Below are 11,249 nucleotides of genomic sequence, written 5' to 3' on the forward strand. Positions count from 1 at the left end.
AGAGTTGTACAAACTTCTGAATTTTTTGATAAAATTTATAAAATTAGCCCTAGGTCAAAAGCCTAGTGGACTTTAATTAAAAAAAAAAAAAAAGCATCCGAAAACCGAACGTATATAAGCTGTCAAATGCCTAAAATAATCAAATTTCAAACATAATCTGACCAATTTTGCTTACACATTGTTATTCCCATCAGGGTACGTATTCTACAACTTTAAATTCTATTTCTTGTTTTGAAGCAAACGCCACTTTAATTTCTTAAATATATAACCAATTAATGCTTAATGATACCTCAAGAATAATTTATCAAATATATAACCAATCTTACTTTGGACAGTTGGCCAAAAGGCCACTTTGAAAATTTATTTTGCCATCAGAAAGGCATATGAGTCAGTTGAATGGAGTTTTCTCAGGATGTTGCTACTGGGATTTGGAGTACCCACTAGATTTGTGAAACTGATAATGGAGTGTGTAACAATTGTTAAGTACTCATTATTAGTCAATGGGGGGATTACACTACAGTTTCAAGCAAAGAAGGGCCTAAGACGGGGTAACCCCATGTCACCCTACTTATTTGTACTGGTGATGGAATACTTGAGCAGATCTCTGAAACAACTAAGGCTAAATTTAGATTTCAACTTCCAACTAAGAAGTGCCAAACTTAATATAACACCTGTCTGTTTTGCTGATGATCTATTGTTATGTTGTAGGGCAGACAGAGGTTCCATAATACTCCTGATGCAAGCCTTCACTTAGTTCTCAGAAGTATCTGGCCTAAAAGCCAATATGGAAAAAAAGCTCTATTTACATGGCAGGGGTAACATCTGATTAGAGAACAAACACTACAAGAACTACACTTTGTTGCTGGATCTCTCCCCTTAAATATCTTGGAGTTCCATTATCCTCAAAAAAGTTAAGTGTTGCTCAATGTATGCCACTAATTGAAAAAATTGTGGTAAGAATCAAATGTTGGGGAACTAGATTCTAATCATACTCTGGTAGACTGCAGCTTATCAAAAGTGTATTGTTTGAAATACAAATCTATTGGGCACAAGTGCTTTTATTGCCTCAGAAAGTACATCAGCAAGTCACAGCAATATGCAGAAGCTTTCTTTGGCAAGGATCCAATGAAAACAGCAAAAGAGCACCTGTGGCCTGGGAAAATTTATGTCAGACAAAATCATCAGGAGGCCTAGATATTATTGATTCAACCATCTGGAATAAATCAGCCATTGTCAAGCTGCTATGGGCCTTAACTAAGAAGAAGGATAGACTATAGGTAATATGGATACACAACATATACATTAAGGGGTAGGAGTTGCAAAATATGATCACACCCAAACAAACAAGTTGGATATGAGAGAAGTATTGGACAATGGAATAGATGAGCTTAATTCCTTTGTGTCTGGTGGGAAATTCAGCATAAGTAAAGCTTATAGAATAATGCAACCTACCTGGCCTAAAGTTCCATGGAAACAATTGGTGTTGTTGAAGGGACTAGTGCCAAAACATCAGTTCATTTTGTTGCTAGCTATTCAAAGGAGATTGGCAACAGCGGATCGACAAAAATGGGGAATCCAAGCTGCAAAGGAGTGTGTACTATGCGAAACAGATGCAGTAGAAACTATAGACCATCTCTTCTTCCAATGCTCCCACTCTCAATTCATATGGAAGATTCTACTCTCTTGGATGGGATTAAACAAACCAATTGGCTCTTGGGAAGATGAGGTAGCATGGATGGCCCAGAGAACAACAAGAAGAAATCCACTATACACTGCTCTTGGTATCACATTCGCGGCTACAGTTTATCACACATGGATAGAGAGAAACACAAGGAGATTTCAACAACAAAAGAGACCCAAGGAAGAGCAAGTTAGAGAAATAGTATTGATGCTTCATACAATAGGCCAGAATTGTAAATGAAAAAGAGAATTAACGTCCTTAAATAGCTTTCCATGTTAGAAAATGATATACACACGGAGGAACCTTGTTCAATCACAATTGGTGAAGTAACATAGGGGACTGTGTATAGGAACCCAGAGTATGTTTTTGAGAGCTCCTTACTCTTAGAGTCCAATGAGCAAGCTGTGTAAATACTTGCTGTTGATTGAAATAACATTTTAACTTTTGACCGAAAAAAAAACTTGTTTGCCAAAAGGCGACAAATTTCAAAAAATTGGTGGAACAACCACCATTTATGAAATCAACATATCATACAGTTTTGTGTCGAATTCTAACCCTAAAGTTTTAAAAACTACACTTTGGCCCCAACCCCCAACATTTTAATTACCCAAAAAAAAAAAAAAACCCTCCAAATGCTCCCGATTTATCCACTTTTCAGATCCCGTTTCTGGCGAAAATTTCGAAGAAAGTTCCGGCTTTTCATCTAAAAATCAGTCCCCAACGACTTAGTATGGCATCGATTGTAGTCATAGACCATAGCCGTAGTCTATTATAGATTTATTATGACGTCGATTACAATCATAGACAATAGTCGCAGTCTATTATAGATTTATTATGGCGTCGATTGCAGAATATATTATAGTAGGTGGTGATTACATGGGTGAATAGTAGGAGATCTCAAAATGTTGGAATTGGATTTCTATGAGCAAGGTGACAGGATGATCCTGATAATGATAACGAAGAGTGTACGGACAAAAAAATAAAAAATAAAAAATAAAAAAATAAAACCACAAATCCCAAACTCTAAGGGATCGTGGATAGGCGTACCATAAACCGACCATCATCAATAGCTAACAGTTATCATTTAGGCTCGAGTTCATGCATGGTGAATAATATTCCACATGTTATGTATAGACTAAGGACAATATTTGTCTATTTAAACATAAGTAAATAAAATAATATAAATAAAAGGACATGCCACTATTTAAACATTATAATAACACTTTAATATACCATATGAGAGTCCCCATTCATTGAACACATGATTGAAAGAGTTTTAGGACAGGTAATGGTACTTAAAAGGCCAATATTTGTCTAAATAGTCATAAATAAATAAAAAAAGGGACCTACCACTTTTAAACATTATAATAACACTTTAATACATCATATGAGAGTCCCATCCATTAAACACGTGATCAAAAGAGTTTTAAGACAAGCAATGGCACTTAAAAGTCTAATATTTGTCTAAAAGGAGCCATAAATAAATAAAATAAAATAAAAAAGGACATACCACTATTTAAACATTATAATAATACTTTAATAAATCATACTCCCTCCGTTTCAATTTATGTGAATCTATTTTGACTGGGCACGGAGTTTAAAAAAGAGGAGAAAACTTTTAAACTTGTGGTGTTAAATGAGTCACATATGGTTTGTGTGGTTATAAATCATTTCATAAAGTTAAATTGTTTCCAATTATAGAAAGAGGTCATTCTTTTTGACACAGACTAATAAGGAAATAGGTTCACATAAATTGAAACAGAGGGAGTATGAGAGTCCCCATCCATTTAACCTGTGATCAAAAGAGTTTTAGGACAAGTAATGATATTTAAAAGACTAATATTTATCTAAAAGGCCATAAATAAATAAAATAAAATAAAATAAAAGGATATGCCTCTATTTAAACATTATAATAATACTTTAATACATCATATGAGAGTCTTCATTCATTGAACACATGATTAAAAGAGTTTTAGGACAAGTAATGATACTTAAAAGGTCAATATTTGTCTAAAAAAGCCGTAAATTAATAAAATAAAATTAAAGGAGGACATACCACTATTTAAGCATTATAATAACACTTTAATAAATCATATGAGAGTCCCCATCTATTGAACACATTATCAAAAAAAATGTAGGACAAGTAATGATACTTAAAAGGCCAATATTTGTCTAAAAAATCACAAATAAATAAAAAGACTTGACACTATTTAAATATTATAATAACACTTTAATACATCATATGAGAGTCTTCACCCATTGAACACATGATCAAAGAGTTTTAGGACAAGTAATGGTAATCATAACACTACTATCCAATTAGTCTGACAATAAGTTATTGTTCTCAAAGCTCTACCTTGTTCTAAGGATAACCATTACTTTTGCTTAAACTCTTTGGATCATGTGTCTAATGGATGGGGACTCTCATATGATATATTAAAGTGTTATTATAATGTTTAACTAGTATCATGTCTTTTTATTTATTTTATTTTATTTCTGACTTTTTAGACAAATATTGGCCTTTTAAGTACCATTACTTGTCCTAAAACTATTTTGATCACGTGTTCAATGGATGGGGACTCTCCTATGATGTATTAAAGTGTTATTATAATGTTTAATATACTTTTTTTATTTTATTTATTTATTTATTTATGGCTTGTTTAGACAAATATTGACCTTTTAAGTATCATTACTTGTCCTAAAACTCGTTTGATCATGTGTTCAATGGACGGGGACCCTCATATAATATATTAAAATATTATTATAATGTTTAAATAGTGGCATGTAATTTTATTTATTTTATTTTATTTATTTATGGATTTTTAGACAAATATTGTCCTTCGTCTATATATAACATGTGGATAATTATTGACAATGCGTGAAGTCGAGCTTAAATGATAACTATTGACGAGAGTCGGTTTATGGTATACCTATCCATGATCCCTTAGATTTGTGAAATTTGGGGTTTGGGGTTTGGGGTTGGGGTTTGGGTTTAATTATTTTTTCCATTAGACTAGTGTGAATTCAACATGCTTTTCATTCCAACGGTCACCTTTATTTCTCTGGTTTATCATCGACCAAAATGGTCTAAAATTATCCTAAGCAGTGAGTTATTATAAACTAAGGTGGTTTATTTCCGATTTGGCTTATAATTGACCCAGTACACCTGACTTTATTTCGACTGATGGACCACAGATTTCTTTACAACGGTAATAAAATATAAAATTCTCAAATTCACAACCTTAACAATACATCCTTCCCTATATAAAACCGACCCAAAGTTCGAACTCCTCCATTGTAGTTTTTATTGAACAAACTCCTCCATTGTCTCTTTTCTTGATCAAACTCCTTCATTATCATTCTTGATCAAACTCCTCCATTCTCGATCAAACTCCTCCATTCTCTGATACATAACCATCACTCTCAATTCTGCTATTAACTCTATCTCCTTCGTCACCATCAATACTACACTCATCAATAGGTTCTAAGTAAGACTCACTTTCAGCTTATGCACTTCTTTCTCTTTTTCCATCTCAAACTTCTTCACCTTTTCTTTTTGTATCCTTACGATTCGTAGTAGAACGGGTTTGAACAATATCACCAAAACGGGGGAGTATTTTTCCTTCTCCTTCTCTACACCTAGGCATTTATATGATCTCTATATAAATAATACAGACGTTGTTGAACCACGATATAAGAACCATCACTCTCAACTCTCAACTGTATCTGAACCATCCTGAACCGGGACGTGGCAGTTGTATTTGAACCATCCTTAGATAGGGACTTTATAAATTAGGGACTTTATATTGCTTGTTTTTTAGATAGGGAATAAAAATAATCGACCAAAAGTCTATTAATAGACCATAATCTACAAAAAGCAAAAACACAAAAATAAAGAGCGAAACAAGCAAAATAAGTATAAATAACACACATTTCGACGAAAAAACAGGTAAAACTTCAAAGGTTTTGAAGAAAAACAAACAGAATTTTATGAACCTTAGTTTTTTTTATTAAGATCGCTTTTTTTTTTTAATCAAACCATACTTTTAAATAGGCAATATGGATCTTAAAATGTTTCGCCACTGATGCAAAATTAATTAACATACCTGAGGACGACGATTGGAGAGCTTCTGGGCTCTAGAGAGAAGAAAAATCAACGGGAGAGATTGAGAAGAGAGTGAAGAGAGAGAAGGGGACTTATGCGTATTTTAGGAGAAAGAGTGAGGGGTTTTTGTATATGTTAATACAAGTGTAAGGGGCTTAAGTGTATAAGTTGAAACACTCAAACTTTTAAAAATTATGAAATGCACCCCATGCTCATTTTTCTAGACCCTAATTCTGAAAAATAAATGAAAAAGAAAATGAGTCGTCTTATTCCCTATTAAGACTTGAAAGTGGTCTCCTTCACAAATCTTCTCATTTTACTTCTCCTTTTATGTAATGTAACACGCCTTCAATATGAAACAACCATCCCAATGTCTTGGTAATAACCTCTTTGATAAATTTTCCTGATCTGTTGTATGCACCAAATCTAATTAAATTACTAATTCTTAGACAAAAATTAATAATTTTTATTTTAAATAAAGAAAAATTAAAATATCAATTTTTGGGAAAAATCTGATCCAACTCCTATTCAGAAGCATATTTCAATTTACGCATCCGAAGATTTTAAAGCTTTTTTACGTTTCTTTGAAGTAAATGTCACCTTATTTACTTAATGTATTTTATTACAATTAAAGGTTAATGAAAATTCTCAATCCTAATTTTTGCAGTAAAAAACGTTTTTCAATTATTTTTTTAACGTAAATGCCACCTTAATTTTTTTGAATATTGATCACAATTAAGGGTTAATGATATATGCTTGAAGAATAAATTCTCAAAATTTATCCCTCGAACCTCATCTTCCTTCTCCGTCACTTCTTCATCAAACACGCACTTAAATCTCCAATAACTAATCTGAGTTAATTGAGCCAGTAATATCGAATACTAAATGGTCATATCAAAAGTAACAATAAAAGAAGTGTGTTTGCAACAAATTTTTTTATATATGAAAAATAAACTAGAATCATAAAACAAATAAAAAATGTGATTTTATTTATCAAGATTGTGGTACAATTTTGTGTATTTTATATATGAAAAATAAACTAGAATCATAAAACAAATAAAAAATGTGATTTTATTTATCAAGATTGTGGTACAATTTTGTGTATTCTTTTAATTTTTTTCTCCTAAATTTTCATCGTGATTCAAGGGCCGTTAATAACGTATTTCCTGAGATGCCTCTTCAAGGGAAGATGTGCCCCATTTTTATAAGTGTGAGCTGGAGATTAGCGCAGAGTAGCCTTCAAGAAACCCTTAATAGATTTTTGGGCTTGAAGACCATGTTTTGGGCTTTTCTAGTAGAGGCCCGACTTAAAACGGATAAAAAATTATCTACAAAGTGAATACGCATTAAACTTTTTTACTATTTGAGTTTAAGTTTTGTGCACCATTAGGTAAATTAAAGGATAATTATGGTAACTTCTATTATTAAAATATAGGAATTAAAGATATTAAAGACCACTAGAGTCCTAATTTTATTCTAATCAAATTTGTTATTTCCTTTATGGCCTAAATCAAATTTATTTCCTTTTTAAACGTTAAATTAAATTCTGAAATTTTCATGATTTTATTTCAAACAAGATCGTTATTACCAGTGAACTAATCAATCCATACCTCAAATATTTTGAACATTGCAAGAAGTAATTCCTCAATGACTAAACTATTATTGATCCCGGAGATTTTCCTTTGCTTAATTAAGGCTTAGCAATTACACAAATTCATTTTTTTGACTGATACATAAGTTTCAGATTTTTTTCCTTTTTCCTTTTATTCGAGAAGAATCTAAAATCGCAGATATCATATAAAAGTTTGCACTAATACTTAAGGCATAATACATAAATAGGCTCTAAAACTTGACATAAGGCAGCAAGTATGTCCTTCAACTTTGGGTGTGCACAAGTAGGCACCTTAACTTGCCTACACTTTGTCAGTTGAATACTCCAACTTAGGGGTGTCAAATGGGCGGGTTGGGCTGAAATTGACTCAATCAAAATAGATTGAGATAATAAATGAGATGGGCTAACATTGACTCAAAAGTTACTTGGGCTAAAATGGGTTGGGTCATGACCGCTCAACTTGAGCTAGTTTGTTTGAAGGGTCTATTTTTTAGAAAATATATTTCGTGGAAATATTTTTTCTTGAAAAATATTTTTGAGGATTTTTCGGGGATTATATCTTTTGAAAATATTTTCGAGAAAAACATTTTTTGCGAAAAATATTTTCCTTCATATCAAACACACCGCAAACTTATAAGATACATGGTACAAGAAAAGTGAATACATAAAAAAAAAGTAAATTACAAGCAATAAACCCAAATTTAAGTAAATCTTAAAAATGAGCTAGAATTGGATTAAGTTAAAGATCACTTTAAAATGGATTATGTTGGGTAGGGCTAAAATAAGCCCAATACGAAATTATCTTGAGCTCAACCCATAAAATTTTGGGGGGGTTGGATAGGCCATCATCTTTTGGGTCATATTTGACACCCCTACTCCAACTTACAAAATAATTATCTAGACACTTTCAAAATTTATGTGTCACGTCAGCATTTGTGTTTACGTATTCAACTTAATACAAGTTGAGGCTCCTACTTATGCAGACCCAAATTTGAAGAGCATACTTGTCAGGTAAAATCAAGTTTGAGGGCATATTTATATATTAAGTTCTTCATAGCCATTAAAGTGATCAGAAACATATGAGGTTGAAATGAAAGCCAAAGAAATAAAGACGGAAGGAAGGTTGGAGGAGAGATCAGTCAGGCGGAAGATTTGGAGAGAGACAATGCATATAGTGTTTTTTTTTTTAAAAACAAATAGAAAAAGGAAAAAATAATTAAAAAGAATCATAACCGTGAAAATTTACCCGCACAGGTGTTTACACTCGGCTAATAAACAAATGACATGTGTCACTTTATTTAACTGCAGCTATTGATAGTTAACCATAGTTAACTACGATGTATTTTGCACACGATCTTAATTAATATTAATATCAAACCTTAATGGTCGTTCTATTCTCCCTTTAATCAATCTAATACTACATCTGCTGTCCACCACATCACAAAGGCAGTTACTGGCCATTGCAAACTTTAATCTTTTCTATTCACCAGATTCATTAATCTTAGACAAGTTGGCTAGGTATTTACCTAATTTCTCTGGTGATATATCAAATAGCTTCAAAGTGCCACGCAGAAAATCAAACAAGTCCGAAAAGTATTACTTTAGCCGACAAAAGCACATGATATAGAGCCCGTTTGGATTGACTTATAAGTTGCTAAAAACAGCTTATAAGCTGTTTTCAGCTTTTTAAAGTGTTTGACTGACCAGCTTAAAGTTATTTTGTGCTTAAAATAAGTCTAAAAAAATAATTGAACCCATTTGACTTAACTTATCCAAAGCAGCTTATAAGCTGAAAACAGCTTATAAGCCAAAAAAATAATAATTAGGCTACCCCAACTTATTTTTTTTTTGACTTATAAGCTGTTTTTTTAAAGCCCATCCAAACAAGCTCATAGACGTTCTTTACCTTCCTTAAGTTGATTTATTTATTATAGCGGCATTGCCAATCTATGGATACAACAAATCTATTTCCTTGCCATCTTTAAGACGGTACAATTTTGATTTCACCAAATTTGGAAGCCATGTTAACTTGTTATAACCCTCTTCCACTTTAAATTTTAAAAACTTGTTTAACTCAATATTTGCATCAAACAAATAAATATAAAATAAATGTTTTGCGCATAAACTATTAAGAAAAATATATTATTACTTTTAATTAAAGCTCGTCGATTAAATTCTTAACTAATTTAGTAAATGCCACGTCTACGTGCTGACAAGTATTTTTCAAAACCATCCACTACCCCACCCTCTCCTTTCATGAAATTTCCTAGCAAATACCAATTCCCTTTTTAAAGAAAGAAGACCAAATTCTTGGGACTAAGAAGCTCTATTTTACGTTATCTTTAATTCACTTTGCTTATTGGTGTAAAAATATCATTGTTGAGGGGTCAAAAGTAAGCAACTGCCAACAGACAATATGATAATCAACTTGTTAAGCTATCACAACTAAACAATTAAGTGGATATTAGGGTTGAAAGATTCTCCTTCAATTAGGGCAACGGTAACAGGCATGGCCCATACCCTTTGTGACTTTTGCTAATATCAATGATAATTAATAATTTAATACTATGATTAGTTTAATCAATGTTGATCTAATGATGTTGGGTTAAAGTTTTGTCTTTTAAGTGAGCAAAAGTGAAAGTAACCATTGATGAAAAGAGAAGGCAAAGGTTACAAGGTACCAACTTGTTGCAAATTGAATGGGCCACCTGAGTTCCAGAAAGCCCTGTTGGCATATAAGAGATGGGCCTGTGGGTTCAAACAAGGCATTGGAAGCATCAATCCCATTCTATGCTCTGTACCATCTTTCTTATACTTTGGACTATTAATTCATGTGCACAAATCTCCCACACAAAGGAAAGCGGGAAAGTCATCTTTGCAAACAGAGGCCTTCTTCTTATACTATGACATCTTCTCCAAAGCAAGCGGTCATGTAAACGTTTTGTCTATTCGGCTCTTTCCTTTAATAACAACAATCTAAATGTGACACTTTCATGAAGAAGGGAATTTTTTATGCTAGAGTCCCAAAACCCAGGAAATTAAGCCAATGATCGATTGTCCCTGTCCGTTCTATCGGGGCATTCTATTTTTCAAGTCCCACAACTCTAAACGTGCCTATTCCTTCCATGGAAAGAGGGGGGAAATGATTTATTCCGCTTCAACCCAAGGCCGCTTATTCCGACTAAATGATCCATTGGCGAAAAGAGGGCCCAAAATTGGCACGATTTAGTTTAATTCCAATTTGTATATGTTTTAAAATATTTTTCTGAGAATTTTATAAAGATAAGCTATTTTAAGTCTTAATTACAACTATAGGGTACTTACACTTGATTATAACTTATAACAACACTTTGATCAATTATAGCAAAATAATAGGAAAAGTAAGGTATTATACTCCAGTATTCCCCATTTTCTCTCCCGTTCTCTTTTTTTTCTCAACAAACATACCCAAAGTTGTGAACTCCATTAAAAGCACCATTGATAGCCACTAAAAAGCTTCAAAGCTTTAAATTGGTTTTACGAAATTGTTATTTGTTTGGATTTGTATAGGTGCAAACGAAAGGATATTTCAATTTTGAGGAAGTTTGGTAAGATTAGAGTTGGTTTTGGTTGGACTTTAAGATTGAAACTCGAAGAGGAAGTGGAATAAATTTTTTTTTCCAGTTCACAATGTATAAATAAGTTGTATGTATTTTGTATTTTGGTGATATGTTATTTGTATGTCCAGTGTATCACTAGACATAAAGTGATGTACACTCGATATAAAAAAAATATATACAAATACATACAATAACATAATTGTATGCAAGTTGTATGCTTTGACCTAATTGTATACTAAAAATTTTGTATGC

General features: G+C 32.4%; 1 protein-coding gene across 1 annotated transcript; it reads left to right on the forward strand.

The window, feature by feature from the left end:
• Positions 1 to 1,354: 1,354 nt before the first annotated feature.
• LOC132611336 (uncharacterized) lies at positions 1,355 to 1,921 on the forward strand. Its single transcript, XM_060325771.1, has one exon. The coding sequence runs from the start codon at positions 1,355 to 1,357 to the stop codon at positions 1,919 to 1,921; it is 567 nt and encodes a 188-aa protein (XP_060181754.1).
• Positions 1,922 to 11,249: the final 9,328 nt, after the last annotated feature.

The sequence above is a fragment of the Lycium barbarum genome, chromosome 1 (genome assembly GCF_019175385.1).
Source record: "Lycium barbarum isolate Lr01 chromosome 1, ASM1917538v2, whole genome shotgun sequence".
Taxonomy (NCBI): Eukaryota; Viridiplantae; Streptophyta; class Magnoliopsida; order Solanales; family Solanaceae; genus Lycium; species Lycium barbarum.